Source organism: Phragmites australis, chromosome 4 (genome assembly GCF_958298935.1).
Source record: "Phragmites australis chromosome 4, lpPhrAust1.1, whole genome shotgun sequence".
Taxonomy (NCBI): domain Eukaryota; kingdom Viridiplantae; phylum Streptophyta; class Magnoliopsida; order Poales; family Poaceae; genus Phragmites; species Phragmites australis.
The window spans coordinates 40369594-40386054 of NC_084924.1; the positions used below are offsets into that span (position 1 = coordinate 40369594).

The window sequence follows — 16461 nt, forward strand, 5'->3', positions numbered from 1 at the left end:
CCTGATTGCGTGAACATAGGCTTCTGCTCCCTGCTGATCGCGATCAGCGTTCTCCTTCCGGTCACTGGCAATGGCGGCGCACCACATATCCACAGGCCCCGTCCACCTTCCGTTCCGTTCACGGGATACCGCCAGAAACAAAGGCCTAAAACGGAGATGGGTCAGCCCAGGTCCAGGCCCAGGCCGTTGCCTCCCACGAACACTCACTTCCGATCAGACTTTTTTTTAAATACATTTCGTTTTTGTAAAAGACAAATCTGATACGTAGGTTGATCACTGTTTTTTATTACAATATATTTATAAAATTTATTGAATTTGTAATATTGTAATTTTTTTAATATATATATATATGATTTTAAAGTTTTTAAACTAAATATCTTAGAAGCTATTGTTAGTTAAAGTTTTAAAAATTTGACTGAGCCTTTTCTAAAATAGTATGTATTTATAATCAGAGAATGTATTTTTTATTTTCAAAATTAGTAGAAATAAGCGTGTGTTTAAAAAAATAAAAAATAGACTGCTCTTATCCTGGAACGGCCGCATATTTTGTAATTTTTAGAAACCGGCGTGCATTTCTACTAATTTTAAAAATAAAAAATTCCCTCCGACTAGACCTCCAGTCCAGTCCACGGCCACGAGGTCCTTCCACGACTGTATCTCGCACCGTCGCACGCGCTTCCTCCCGGCTTTGCTATTCCCCGCTCCCCACTCGCGATTCCCCAGATCGCCTCCGCCGCCATGGAGAAGGACAGAAAGCTGTCCTTCTCGCTCCCCTCCAAGCCCCGCCCGCCCAAGCCACCCTCCAGCCCTGCCACCGCCGACGAAGACGCGGGCCCCCGCGCCGCGGCTGCCCCGCAGTTCGTCACCGAGTTCGACCCCTCCCAAACCCTAACCCGCGCCGCGGCGCCCGCCGTCATCGCGCCGCTTCCCAACTCCGGCAACTTCCTCACCCACCGCCCCCGCAAGCCCTCCTCGCTCCCCACACCCGAGGAGGAGGCCGCCCTCGCCGCCGAATCCGGCGGCGGCAGCCCCTCCTTCGTCCTCGACACCTCCACCGCCCCCGACGACCCCTCTTCCAACATCCCTTACGGCCTCACCTTGCGCAACGCCTCCAATGACGCCGCCGCAGCCGCCAGGGAATCGGAGAATGCACCACTACCACCTCCGCCAGCCGCCGACGATGCCTCCGGCGAGGACCTCATGCTGCGGCGGTACAAGAAGGACATGGCCTCGCTCCCCGACCACCGTGGCATGGACGAGTTTCACGAGGTGCCTGTGGAGGGGTTTGGTGCTGCGCTCCTTGCTGGCTACGGTTGGTCCGAGGGTAAAGGTATTGGTAGGAACAACAAGACGGGGGATGCCAAGGTTGTCAAGTATGACCGCCGTGCTGGTACGCAGGGGTTAGGCTACAACCCCTCGGAGGGCGACCCTAAGAAGACTCGCTCTGGCGACTGGATTGTTGGCGGGAAGAAGGGGACGGAGAATGGGACTGCAAAGAAGAGAGACAGAGACACTGCCGACAAAACGGAAGAGAGGGATTCTAATGTCCGGTAGAAGAGGTCTGGTGAGAAAAGGTCGGAGAGGGTCGGAGAGGGAAGCTCGTGAAAAGGAGATAAATGGCCGGGATAACCGAGAAGGCAAGATTAGCAGTGGCAGTAATGGTAACAAGGTCCGGTGGTTACAGAGCCATATTAGGGTTCTTGTTGTTAGTGAGAAGTTGAGCAGAAGGCTGTACTTGATGAAAGGGAATGTTGTCGATGTGGTGGGACAACAACATGCGACATAGTGATGGATGATGGATTGGAGCTGGTGCAGGGGGTGGAGCAGGATATGCTGGAAACAGTCCTGCCACGGACGAATGGGCAGGTGCTTGTGCTCTATGGGAAGCACAAGGGGGTGTATGGGCACCTGATAGAGAAGAACTCCGAGGATGAGACTGGAGTGGTGGAGGACGCAGATACAAAGGATATGATACGTGTGAGATATGACCAAGTCGCTGAGTATGTTGGTGACGCTGAGTTACTCGGTACTGATTCTTTCATTTTTGAGGAGCAGATATTTGCTTACCAGGAGTTATTCTGATGTGCTAGGTAATGTAAGTTTCTTTTTAATGACGAACTATCAGTTATTGCTTGGGTGTAAAATGTTGAACGAACTGTTACATTTATTGTTTGTGTAAGTCTGCTACTTAATTGTCAGCCCCTCACGCGAAGTGATGATTTTTAGGAAGTTCTATGAATAAATGGTGGACTGTTCCTAATTGTCTTCTTATTCAAAATTCTTTTTTTTTCCTTTGTGAAAGAAGCTGTCAGTTTTGTGTTATAGTAACTTATGTGTAGAATTCTGTTATTTCATTCTCCATTCCTTGCTTTTTTTGATAATTTTTTGGAGTTCATCTCACATATTGAAGAGGGCTTCTCTGAATAAACGACAGAGGAATCCTTGGTCATCTTGATTTCTTTAAATTTGGATTATTATTATGCGAAGTTGATACATGAAGGTTTTTATGTTTGGTTCAATTCGACCATTGTCTTCTGATTACTGCAAACTAAACACGTGATCTGGAATGAAACAACATCCCGTATGTACCTACATTTTTAATTTACTTTCACATCAGAAAATCAGGGATTCTTGTTGGTTATGTCTAGAAATTGTGCGAAGAATTGTGGAGGTGAATGATGTATGCAGTTTAATGTGGCCATCATTGAGTAACCATGAATTCTTTGTTTTATTCGTCCAGACTATTGATTGATATTATTTTGGCACCTACATTCGATAACTGCATCAGTAATTCTGGCAAAATATTTTTAATTTTGTGATACTGTGCAGTTGATCATCCATGTAAATAGTACCCCCTCTAGTTAGAAATATTTGAAAATTTGAACGACGACACAGTCTTCAAAATGTAACTTTGACCACTATTTTCTATTGAAATATTTTTTTAATATTGCAAGCGAGCACGTGGCTCACTGGTAAGGCGCAAGGATGCATCTTGCCAGTCCGGGGTTCAAAGCCCAGGCTTGCACCCCATTAAAAGGCCTCCAATGAAGACCTCGGAAAGGGAATCCAATGCTAAAAAAATATATATGTTTTTAATATTCAATAAAACTATGATATTATGAAAGTGCATTTCAAGATCAAAACTATGATCTCATAATTTTTATGTTTCCAATCTATATATTTTGAAAGATCTTGATAGTCAAAGCTTCAAAAGTTTGACCGGGAGCTTGTCCAAAACATCATGTTTTTATGACTAGAGGGAATAGTAATTTGCATATCATCTTCATATCCATTTTAATTTCCGATTCAGGGAGCTAAATTCAAGTGCTGCAATTTTGTGAATTATAAGGTACTGTGCAGCTAACCTTGGTAGTGGGAGAAGGATGTGAGATATTTGCACATATGGTGGGCTTCTGTCATGGGTTATCAATATCTGTGGAAGGTTGATGACAAAAACATTATTGGAATATTTCTATTAAATAAAGATCAGAACTAAGGGGTTCCCAGTGTTCACTATATATGGCAGTAGAATTTATATTCAGTGGAGTGACATATTTAGGTGTTGTACGTTGCAAGTAGCCATGCATGGGGAGGCAGAAATGTGGATAAGTTTGGAATACCGTGTATCCTCCCCTCATCATATACAATCTCTGCATGGGTGTGATGAGATGGGACTGGAGGACATCAAGACCTAGAGGAGCTAACAAGGGTACATGCCATGGTTAATGCAAGGGACAACCAAGTGTTGCATTAAGATGCCATGTCGCCATGCATTCGCATATGGCACTAGCCCGTAATTTCTATTTGGTAATCAAGGTGCCAAACCCTTGTCTCTTTCTTTTACTAGCTATAAATTGCAATCGGGGGCTTGGTATAAATTCTGTTCTCATCCAACGGCCCACTTTGGGGTAGCCGAGCGGTGGTTCCTTCGATCGGTTCTGATCCCCGGCCCGTGCGTTTCTTTCAGGGCTGGCTGGCTGGGCCGATGCCGCCGCTGGCTAGCGACTAGGGAGGTGTGATTTCGCGCGGGCACGCAAGGATAGAGTTTTTTATTTTTATATTTTTTAACATTAATATTTAAATAAATATACTTTTGATAGAAAAAATTATAAAAATAAACGTCTACTGTCCTCTAATCGAGCGGTTATTCTCTTACCGCACTGTCAGAGAGCGGCTAACAGCCCTCTCTGGGTGTTCCGTTGAAATCACTATTCATAGTAATATTTTTTTCTCTCATTTTCTTTATACAAAATTATAGTCTTTTGTTTCTTCAAAAATTCTAAAACTTTATGTATGTGTTTCATAATTCATGTGTAAACCACTTTAATTGTATTCACCTAAAAAGCATGTGTATACTTTAAACTAAAATTTTCCAAGAAAAACTATTTTTATAACTTTTAACAATTGTTAGGGCCTCAAATAAATTTCCAAAATTTGGGAAAATTTATTAATATTCATCTTATGTGATTTACTAATTTCTAAAATTATTTTCAGCTCTAGTATATATGGTGAAAAAGTGAATTCCTTTGTAATGCTCTATTTATATGTATTTTTATCATTTCATGTGAATAGATCGTTACAAAGGAATTCACTTTTTCACCATATATATTATGGCTAGAAATAATTTTAGAAATTACTCCATCGCATAAGATGAATATTAGTGAATTTGTTCAGATTTTTAGAAACTTATTTGAGACTGTAACAATTGTTAAAAGTTATAAAAGTAGTATTTTTGGAGAATTTTAGTTTAAATTATACACATGCTTTTTAGGTGAATCCAATTAAAATGGCTTGCACTTAAATTATGAAATATGTACAGAATATTTTATGATTTTTGGAGCAACAGAAAACCACAATTTTATATAAAAAAGATGGAGTGAAATATTACTGTAAACAGCGATTTCAGCGAAACACTGTTCATACAAAGGACTGCTGTTAGCCTCTGCACAGCACGTCGGACTGTTTACCGCTCTCTAAGAGGCGGTAAAAGCCTAACCATTTTCTCAGATGACGATAAGAGCCTAACCACCTAAAGAGCGGTAGACGTATATTCTTGTAATTTTTTTCCTGAAGAGTCTATTTATTTAAATATTGATGTTAAAAAATATAAAAAAAAAACTCCGCAAGGATGCAGTGGCTGCCTGCAACTTTTGACTACCAGTTTCTTTATGCGGCAACTGCTCCACTGCTCAAAGGATTAATCAGATTAACCCTGGCCTCCGAAGAGAAAATCATTTCTCAGAGAACCGTTGCTGCCTGCAGGTTCGGCCTGCATGTTGTTGAGAGCGACGGACGGATGTCAACTTCAGTTATATCTGGCGCCCCTGCATAATTCTTATGGTTGCGAGCTAATCATGCTTCCCTGCCTCGCTCTCGTTCAACGCACTTCTTGTACTACAGTTGAGGGCAAGCTAATAATGTTGGTGGTCGGTTAGTAGCTGCCAATTAATCCAACCCTTTAAAATTGCTTTCTTTTTCTTGCGGGAGGGCCAATCTGGTCGTCAATGAGAGAACGAAACGAGCAATAGAAAAAGAGGTACCCCTTCTAACCCTCTACAGAGTCTTCTTGTGCAAATATATGGTTTAGAAGTAGTACTGGTAATTCCTAGTGGTGACTGGATTTTACATCTCTGAAGTGACAACACGCAACATGCACAATCATGCACCAACGGAAAACAGTGAAGGACAAGCTAAGCTAGCATGCGTGCTCCTGCCCCGGTTGAAATCTAACGATGATTCGAGTTGATTAGTCCAACGAACTAGAACATCCAACCAACCACACCCACGCAGGTAGCACGTCCTGATGCTGTTATATGCAACGACAACGCCTCATATGTTAATAGCAAGTTGACACAGTCCCATGAGAAATGATTAGATCAGTGTTCATTAGGGGAATCTCCTCTCAGATCACACTGCTGCCTCCCCTCATGCATGCTTAATGACTGTGTTATTGGCTTGCAGGTAGCACATCCCAGAGGGAGATAGAATAACTTTAGTCGTCTGTATATCATAATGCTCTCAGAATTATTAGATGGTGGTGCTCCCTCGTGCTTAACGGTACAGAATTTGTTAACCAGTTCCTTTCTTTTTCTCGACTGCCATGGACGGCTCTCTAAATTCTTGTGATCAGCAGCTCCCTCTGAAACAACCTTAACAGCTCGAGTATATTCAAGTTCATGTGGTAAACCATGCCAGAGAACCCAAAGACTCTGTTCCATGTATACCTGTAGTATCCTGTCAGCTAATAATGGGGTAAAATTACCGAGCCTCCCTAGGTTTAGGAAGGTATCAACCGCCACATCATCGTACGAAAAGGCGAACGAATGTGCTGCTCGTGAAGACATTTGGGGTTCAGAAAAGGGACACGAAGCTAGCTACAGGAGGGGAAAGGGGAGAGTGTTCATTTTGTGCTGTTTTTGTTGTTAAACGAAGTGCACGTCGCGCGCGCTCTTTTTCTTCAACCGGAATAAAGCGCGGTGCCGGTGCTCTCCCCCTTTGTTGCCCTTTCGCGCCGAGACAAATCCTGTTCCTGCCGCGCCGGCACCGGCTGTGGGGGCGAGGAGACCACGGCTGCGCCGGCCGCCGGGGTACATCAGCCTTAGGCCTGCCGCCCGCGAGTTTGTCGGTCTCCAACTGAATCAAGTCAAATCGATTGATCCTGCTCTAGTGCTCGGCCGGGCTAAGGTGCTTTACTATATGAACTTTGAATGCTATTTTCTGGTGGCACTTGGATTTGGAAGTGGGCAGGAATATCTGAACTTTACTGAATACTGCAGTGCTATAGTATTCAGATTTTGTGCATTGGTGATGTTCTGGCATTGTAGACATTCATTTGGAAGTGGAATTAATGGATTGCAAATGATGAATACTTCTGTGCTCACTGTGTACTTAGTTATATCTGTTTTTGTGTTTGTTTGCAGCATATAATGGGGTCACCGAGTCCAAAAATAAACCAATTATTTGTCCTGTATGGATAACACTAAAACATTGGTTATATCAGTCTGGGTTGTTTTTTTTTTTTTGGCTCTGATAAAATAGGTCTCTATCAGTTACTGGTACTTCATCTAGGCAATGGGCACAAGAAGAGTAGTTTTAGGAATGCCATAATGGGTGGTTATAGCTAATTTATCTCTGGACATAAAGTCAGATTATAGAGGTCTCACTAATTTTTTATGCTCGAAAAGGAAGCACTTAAACTTGATAGTTTTGTTTGTTATTGCTGAGACAATTTGCATTTCTGCTATATTTGTAGCTGTATTTGCTGAATTAATTCAATTGTCGGTAAAAGAAAAACATTCAGTAATGCAACTGTCTTTCAGTAGCGCGCCTTTCCGTCAGTAGGCCTACTTTTCTTCGGTATTCTTTCTTTTCCTTCAGTAATTTCAATTAGTATTGTTGAAGAAACTATGACTCGGATTAAGCATGAGAATTTGTTATGGCTTGGACTCAGTACTCCTCCTTTTTGTACTGAATTCTCCTTTCATGCTTCAGTATTCGTCATACTTACTGAATCATCCTTTTCATGCTTACTGAAACCTCTTGCCAGCAGTACTTTCTTTGAATAGTTCATGTCAGTAATAATCACTTTTAGGATTCAGTAATACATGTCAGCAAATTCGTCAGTAGTTTCCAAATCTAAACACCTAATTAAGATATTGTAAGTCAATATTGCAATATGAAGTTTCCAAAAAGTGGCTTATTTTTTTACAGGAGGTATCAGGTTGCACATGCATGGTACGTGTTATTCCATTTCCAGATGCTAGCTACACTCCAGGTGGAAAAAATTAGGAGAAAAGCTATATTCTGAGATATCTATAGTGAGTGTGAGGCTAGCTTATGATTCCACTGCTTGTTGCTCCTTGTTGTCGGCCTCTTCATCCACTTGTTTGTTAGTACAACATACCGGCGAGCTCAAGGCATCTTAAACAACTTGTAACTCAGAAATGCCAACATATTTGTAGCTGTGTTTTCTGGTTGCCAACTTGCAATGCATCTCTATTGTTCTTTGATTTTTTATGCTACCAGCTGCATTAGTATGTTACATCCCCCCAAATTTTATGCTGCATAAACAATTCCCCTTTCAGTAAATTATTTTGGATGTAACTTAGTCATTAAGCTGTGAGTGCACCTAAGGTCAAAAGAAGAGGACTAGAAGCGCGTCATGGATAATGGATTTAGTTGCTTAGTTTGTGATAACTGCTTACTGCTTACTGCTACATTGCATCTTCTATTTTATCCTTACATTGTTTTGTATTCCTTTTAAGGTCACTCATGACGTCTCTTCTCTCATTCGCAAGTATGATGTTGGAATTTGTTGGGCTACATGAAGATCATCTTCCCTGGATGAGAGTTGGTATCTCCTATTTCATATGTTGTTAAATTTCTGTAACGACATAACAATTTATTGATGTGTTATGCGGATGCCTGTAGAGATGAGTTACATCACTAGCTGAAAACGACTATCAGAAATTGTACTATTTGTGTAGTAGGATAATACACTAGTTTGTATTATGACGGTTGCTTTGTTTATCGTTCTCTGTTGGCGGTGGACAAACCATTTCCGCATTCCTGTGGTTCATCGTTCATCAGAGATAGATTGATGTAGCTTTCAAGTTAATTTCATTTCATCATGTGGCTGGTGGGATTGTTCCAAACAAAATTCAACGTGTCATGTTTTTTTTTTATCGTGGTAGAAGGTTTGTTGGAGTAGCTGGAGCATGTGAATTTGATCAACTCCTGAACTCCGAGACATAAATGTAGCTATTAATTATTTTTTTTGCAACTGCTATGGAAAATTTCACCAGAATAATACTAGCTAGCTAGCCATGCTTTGCATTGCATTGCATGCATGCAGGCATGTTTTGAGACATAAGTGTAGCTTGGTCCAGTAGATCAACAGAACCAGGATCGACCCACAATATCCATTGGGGCAGGAAGCGGAAGCATCTAATGCAAAATGGTTTGGCATGGTGCCCCTCTACAAGTTGCATGGATTGATGGACCAGAGGTGGTTCGGTCCATGGGTGAACCACGCCCATCCATATAGTTGCCCTTTCCTCTTTCTCCCTTCTGCTTGATCATGGAACAGCAGAGCGCGTGCCCTGCGGACTGAGATCTGCTAGCTTGACCGGCCCTAACAATTCCCCGGATCGCCGGCATCGTCACGTTGAGGCATCTCCTCGCCGCAGCTAACACATTCCCGAATTCATCACGCACCTGCAGCATCGTCCAAGCAGGGAGACGAGAAGCACTTATTGGTGAGAGAAACGAAATAGTAAATCGGCGAATGGGACTCTACATTAATCGGCGTGAGGGAAGAAGTGATAGAGTATATTTTTCTCTGATCGATGCTGCAGAAACTGAAGGGGGGGAAAAAGGAATTTTAAGGCGACGAGGAGGGCCATATGATTAGCACGCCGTGGGGATGGCTTGAGAAATAAAATGCCTGGGCCAGGGGGGGGGGGGGGGGCGAGGGCTCCGCATGTGACGCGTCGCCGGCCGTGCCTCGTGCCGATCGATCCGCTGTTCGAAGCAGCAACCAGGCAGTTGAATCTGCCCCACTCGATTATTGCGTCGTGGGTGCAGGCACAGTTCGCAGCTCGTCCTGCAGGCTGGAGCCATGGGGAGATTCATGGTGTGGACTGGTGTGCATGCGCCAGAATTTGATTTTTTAAGAATATTATAGAAAATTGCAAAATAATACTTAAAATCTGATATTTACAGAAATATGGATTTATCGGTACTCCGCGTGTCGACATGCTATGTGTCAATAAATCCTAGAGCCTATCGGCACTCCACATGCCACATGTCATAGGTCACGTACATGATATTAAAAGAAAATTTCGTAACCTTTTTATATGATCTCAGATACGAATGATCTTCATATGAAAATTGTACCTATTAAATACCTATAACTTTATAATTAAATATTTTTTTTATTTAAATATGTTTAGATATTCAAAAAATAGTTATTAATCTGCAGCTTGTCTGCGAGAAAATCCACGCTGCAGTACTACTCCAGTATTTTAAGATATCGATGGGCATGAATTTTCGAACTGTACCTGTGATCGATTTTTTACTGCAGGTGGAGGAGGTAGAAAAACCGATAAGGTTTCCAAATACGTTCACACCCCAACCTCCCCTCTCGTTTACATTCTGCAGTAACCAATGTTCTTTGAATTTGTTCGACTGTCATCTGACACTTGCTATTTGTCAATTCGGAGAGATCCAACAGTACTCCCATTTTTTTTAAAAAAGAACTGGCAGGCAGTACTCCTATATTATTATCCCTGAGTAGAAGCAAGCTAGTCCTGCATGCTAGGATGCACGCATCGTTTCGCAAAGATTGTGAATTTGTCACCACCCTCTCCGCCTCTGAAGCCTCAGATTCTCTCGACGCATGAATGACACGGTCATACGATGATGTGATGACTGAAGTGAGCTGAACTCCATTCTAGTACGTCTCCAGTAGCGGGGAGCAGTCGCTCACTGACTCGCATGCATGAATGAACATGAGGCCCAGCGCGCATGCTCTGCTCCGGCGAGTAAAAGGGGCGCGAGGCAAAGACAAAGTAGACGATAGATAGACACAAGGCACGGCATCGCGTTGCATGGAGGTGCGGGAAAGTGCGCGCGCAAAGGCAGAATTCCCTTGTATCTGCATGCTTCGGTTGGCCGGTCGCGCGGCCTTTGCGAGCTTATTCGCATCGCATCTCGCGAACCTACGCGTGGACCGATCTGTCATCTGTGTAGGGGATGCGCGCCGAATCGCACACCGCCCCGATGCGCACGACACGGCGTCAAGCCCGGCGGCGTGGCGCGCATGGCCACCCCGTGCGAACTCAGCGCGGGCCGCGTAGTACGCGCGCGCCACAGGAGTACAGGACGCACGCAGCTCCTTTAGCGAATCGCCACAGATCACTGCGAGGTTTAAACCGAGAGGGATCGACGTCGCGTGATCTGTAGGAACGGTGCCGTGGGGCATCCCTCTCGACGGGACGTGTATGTATAAGTGCAGGACTGCTAAGATCGGGTATCTTCAGATATTGTGGAAGTACAGTCCCCGCGCCACTACGTTCATGCACGAGCCAATGATTGGATAAGAGCCAGACCGATCGCGTAGCAGGAGACGCCAACGGCTCGGATCGAGAAGATTAAAGTGCGTGCGCTTTGAATTTCGGAGCTTTCTGGTGCTAGTGGCTCGTTCCATACCGATTCGTCGATACGGGAGCGAGCTGATGCGGGCTTTGTTTTAATTTTTACGTTCTAGAAGGGACGACCATTGGCAGAGATGATGATGAGCTAGCTAGCAATCTACTACTAATAGCTCGCAATCACAGGTCCTGAAATATAGGGAGCGAATAAGATAAAAGTAGTTAACTTTTTCACGCGTGCTAATCTTTAGATACCTGAAACCACACGACGTTCAAATTTCGCCCCCAGCAAGGAGATGTTAGGGTTTGAGACTTCTGTTGGTGAGCTTTTTTCAGTTAGGATTTGTACTCTGCGGTTTTAAAAGGAGGTCGGTGGATGGTAGGATGGTCTAATGGAGGAGATGAGTATGGAGTGAAGAGATAAGGTGACCAGGACGCTGCTGGCTGTGGTTTAAGTGATAAAATATCGGGTGAATCTATGCCTGAGTGAGGAGAGCTTCAAAATAGAGTAGTTAGTGTGGTGGAGGTGACGAGCAAGATGAAGACAAACCGGAGGTGCGGGGGAGCAAGCACGTTGGAGGTTAGAGAAATTGTTGGATTGACTAGAGTCTTGAAAAAAAGATTGTAAACCATTAAATACTTATCTAACGACTCATAACCACTGCCCAATAAAATAAAAGAAAACAGACAATTAGAAATTAAGCAGCTTCCTAACTGTTTTTCTAATCAACAAGGGATGAAGTTTCTCCACATATGAACATGGACCAAACCTTGTCAACTGATAAACTCAGTGACATACATCGCCTCGGTCTTTGTACAACGCAAAGCCATAATCCACACCACTCTATACACGCAGTAACAAAGTAATTTACCCTAAACAAAACTAGGACAAACCCAAGAGCCCCCGGCCGGAATCACACCAAAACTAAGGATGGGCACACTCATAGTTTTACTTTGTTCGTCTTGGTCTTTTTGGATCGGCTCTCCTGGCTCCAACTCATCAGCTTGCGGAAAACCCCCTGCCGTTCCTCGTGACTCGATTTCCTCCCGAAGCTGCTGCTCTTCCTCTTGAAGGAGCTGCCGCCCATGCTGCTCCAGCTCCCCAGCTGCTTCGCCTTCCAGTCCCCGCCCGCGGGAACCGCGGCGGCGTCCTTGCCCGGAACCACCGGCGGCGCCACGCACCGTATGAGCGCCCAGTCCACGCAGGCGAAGAACGGGTGCCGCTTGATCTCGGCGGCGCCGCGCGCGGCACCCATGCGGCGGCGCGGGTCCCGCTCGAGCAGCCTCCCGACGAGGTCCCGCAGCTGGGCCGCGTCGGCCTCGCCGTCGAGCTGCGGGTAACTGACCTGCTTGGAGAGGATGTTCTTGAGCGTGGCCTCCTTGGTGTGACCCTTGAACGGCGTGCGGCCGTAGACGAGCTCGTAGAGGAAGACGCCGAAGGCCCACCAGTCGACGCCGTTGCCGTGGCCGCTCCCGCTCACGAGCTCCGGCGCGAGGTACTCGTGCGTGCCCACGCAGTCCTTGGAGCTCGCGGTCGTCGGCTCGGCCACGAACTCGAACAGTTCCTTCGCGTCGATCCCCTCGTCGTCGTCGCTGGCGCCATTGCCAGAGAAGCACGATGGAAGGAAGATGTTCCTGCGGCGGCTCTGTTTTCGCACCTGGCGGCGGCGGACGGCGGGCTCCACGGACGCCGGGAGCGCGAGGTCGAAGTCGGAGAGCACGACGTGCCCGTCGCCTCGGAGCAGGACGTTCTCCGGCTTGAGGTCGCGGTACACGAAGCCGAGCGCGTGGAGGTACTCGAGCGCGAGCAGGACCTCCGCAGCGTAGAACCTCGCCGCAGCGACGGGCAGGCGGCCGCCGGGGTGGCGCCGGAGCACCGCGTGGAGGTCTCCGCCGGAGCAGTAGTCCATGAGGAAGCACGCGTATCGACCGGCGTCGAGGCGCGCGTAGAGGGTGGGCACGAAGGGGTGGTCGAGCGAGGATAGGACGCGCGACTCGGCGAGGACGTGGGAGACCCGGGAGGGATCGTCGTCGCGGAGGTCGACGACCTTGAGCGCGAATAGCGGGGAGGCGGGCGGGGAGCTCTTGAGGCGGCAGAGGAAAACGCGCGCGAGGTGGCCGTGGCCGAGCTCGCGGGTGAGGTGGAGGTGCGCGAGGCGGAGCACGCCATCAGGCGTCGCTGCGCGTGCGGCGGCGAGGTGCGCCCAGTGCGGGGAAGCGGCGGAGGAGTGCGGACGCGGGGAGAGCGAGGTGGAGGAGGAGAAGGAGGGGAGGGAGAGCGAGCTCCGCGCGCTGAAGGTGGTGGCAGTGGTGAAGGAGGAGGTGGAGGCAGAGGCAGTGGAGGTGAAGGACAGATCCAGCGCGCAGGCGCCGGCGTCCGCTTGGGACGGCGGGAAGTGGGGGGAAACGTCGGAGGAGAGCGGGGAAAACGGCGCGGGGTCGTGGGCGACGTCCATTGTTGGCGGCGCTTCCATGTGCATGGCGAGTGAGACGGAGGAGAAGGAATGAACGCGAGTCTGTGTGAGGCGGGGCGGTGTGTTTATAAAGGCCGGCGTGGGTGAGAACGACGGCAGGGAGCAGCGTGGGCCGCGCCGCTGAGGTCGGGTCCTCTGCCGCGGAGAAACGGTCTCGATATCAGTTTGTTTCGCAGGGGACGGACGCGAGCTGCTCGATCAAACTTTTGGACGGATGAGATTGAGATGGAGGGCATTTTGAAATGTAAAAATTTCACGAGGATTTTTACAGGGAGTGAATAGAAATCTTCCCAAAATTGCAAATGGACAACCGCAAAACCTTGGTTGCCTTAATCCACCCAATGGTTTGATATGTGTAATCCACTTGAAAACCAGGATTATAGGGCTAAGTATGTAGTTAGGTGCATAGGTTCTGTTTATTTTTAATTATAAATTATAATTTTAAAAGTAAAAGTAAAAATAAACAACTATAATATAAAAATTAATTTTTACTATCTACGAGATAAATTGTAATACAAAATCTCACAATTCAAAATTTAATAAAAATGTGCTACCATAAATTATACAAACTAAACTGTATTCTCATGATTTAAAACTAAAACAAATATACCTATAATCTCACCCAATAGGCTGAATAACCAAAACTAGATGGCTAGGGTGATCTAAAAGTGTGACACTTGCAGTGTCCACGTAACCGTGCTAGCTCGAAAGCAGCTACGTGCCATGGTCGGCAAACACGTTCTTTTTTCGCCCGCAAGAGGAACCAAGTTCCCTGAAGAGACCAGCACGTCGAACATTTTGACCGTCGAAACGCACCGCATTCTAGACCATCTGTGAGCCTTAGATTCGACCACTGTCCCGGATCACCGCGCCTCAGCCGTTCGATCTGCACGCCAGATCGTCTGTCCAACGGCTCCCGATGAAAAGTCCTCTGATGTACATTGTCTATATTGCCAGCTAGCTGCTCCTGGTTTTGCAGATAAGATTCTGAAATGCTGACGGTTCGTGAACTTCTTTTTTCTAAAACGACTGCTGGTTAAGTTGTGAATATGACGGGACGAGACCGATCATCTGTGATCTGACTGCTTGCATAGTTTTGTATGGGTCGGGATTCGGATGATAGATCAGTCGCATCGCATGGATGATTGACGCGCTGTATATTTAGTTCACCCGGGCCCCGTACGTGAGAGTGGCATCGGCATGACCATATCCAAATCTGTTTCCTATAAATAGATATAGATATAAATATAGATAATATCCGTATTTAAATATTTAGAAATACTTATATAAATATAAATATGAGTAACATATTTTATCATGTTTTCTTACATAATTCTTTCAATCTTACATATTATTTTATTATTTGATATTGTACCATAGACTTACAATAAATTTAACCCTTTCATCTCCTATTCAACAGTACAGAATCATCTAAAGTCATAATATTATATTAAAAGTGACTCTTTGACTTAAGTTAGATGATCAATCCATTAAAAGTAAAGTTTCTTATGTTGAATTATCATTATGCTCATATTAAATAAATTTTTTATTTCACAATTTATCATTAAAATTATAGGATATTCGCATACAACTGAATCTAATACGTATACGAATACAAATTTATATTTGTATTCAAGAATATTTAAATTCATATTCATATTAAAATATAAATAGGAATGTAAAGAACGGACCATTTAATTAGTACCCGATCCGTCTTCACCGTAGCTCAATCCCATCTTCGAAGGGATTGACGTCCTGCAGGATTGAAGTTTCCAAGCAGCCGAATTAATAAAATCCTATTCAATTATCCATCGTCCGTGCCCTCTTTAAGCAATCTCAACCTCGCATTTTCAGATCAATCCATTAGCAGCCTCGTTTAATCTTAACTGCTAGTACTAAAGATAGCTTCTATTTAACTCTCAGCGTGCTAAATAAGTTATTTAGCACGTTAGCTATTAAACAAGCAAACATATATCCATGTCTGTAAAAATGGTTTTGCAGCTGTAAAATCATATAATTTTTTATGGACTATATTGTTTTTATAGTTACGAGATTTTTTTCTAGTTTATTAATGTGTTTTTTCCTTTCACTGGATAAGAATTTTCTAGTCATCAGTTTTCCAGTTTTTTAATGGGTCTTTTCCTGTCACTAGATGAGGAACTTCTGGTCTTAAGATTTTCTGGTTTTTGAAGGGGTATTTTCTAGTCAAACCATCAAGGAGTGCATCTAAACATGTTTATTTTGGGAGTTTTCACGTTTCACCGAAAAAGGGGTTTGCACTGAATATTTTCCCATGTATGTATGTGCAGACGTATGTATATGCTTTACATGTGTGTATCGTTCCTAAGTCCTAACTCTGGACGAGGTCAACTTCCAGTGGAATATATACGATGCTGCAGATGCATCTGGTTAGGCTCGCCCGGTTCACTGTGGCATGGGTGTTAGGCACAACCGGTGCTTTAAGGGCTTGTTTGGTTGAAATCTTTCTCAAATTTGCCTGGCCTGAGCTTGTTTCTGAGAACTCTCAAATGGTGTTTGGTTTGATGCTCTTATGTGCTGTTAGACTCAGCAACGAGGTCAGTCGAAATCGAACACAAGAGCTCACAGGTCTCGCTCGCACTCGTGCATGAGTTCTTCCTCCTCTCTCCTGTTCCACCAAACAACTTCTTTCTCTTTCTCCTTGTGTCTGAGCATGCAAGCTCCTCATGCCTAAAGAGACAGTTATTTTGCTCAGGCATCTCGACGAGAACAACAACTAGACAGGGGCTTAATGCCAGACTTTGAGGAACAAGTAGGTAAAAGCCCCAATTCCCGGTCGCAATTCTAGTGCAGAA

At 45.0% G+C, this 16461-nt stretch overlaps 1 protein-coding gene and 1 pseudogene across 1 annotated transcript; one reads left to right on the plus strand and one right to left on the minus strand.

Annotated features, from left to right (window-relative positions):
• The first annotated feature begins 639 nt into the window (after window positions 1-639).
• LOC133916504 (protein MOS2-like) lies at window positions 640-2260 on the plus strand (annotated as a pseudogene).
• A 9555-nt stretch (window positions 2261-11815) lies between these two features.
• LOC133914402 (serine/threonine-protein kinase WAG1-like) lies at window positions 11816-13713 on the minus strand. The gene has a single exon (XM_062357512.1). The coding sequence runs from the start codon at window positions 13631-13633 to the stop codon at window positions 12095-12097; it is 1539 nt and encodes a 512-aa protein (XP_062213496.1). The 5' UTR covers window positions 13634-13713; the 3' UTR covers window positions 11816-12094.
• Window positions 13714-16461: the final 2748 nt, after the last annotated feature.

What these genes read in the sequence shown, in the direction of transcription:
- LOC133914402 (XM_062357512.1), bottom strand. Translation starts at nt 13,633, where the DNA reads ATGCACATGGAAGCGCCGCCAACAATGGACGTCGCCCACGACCCCGCG.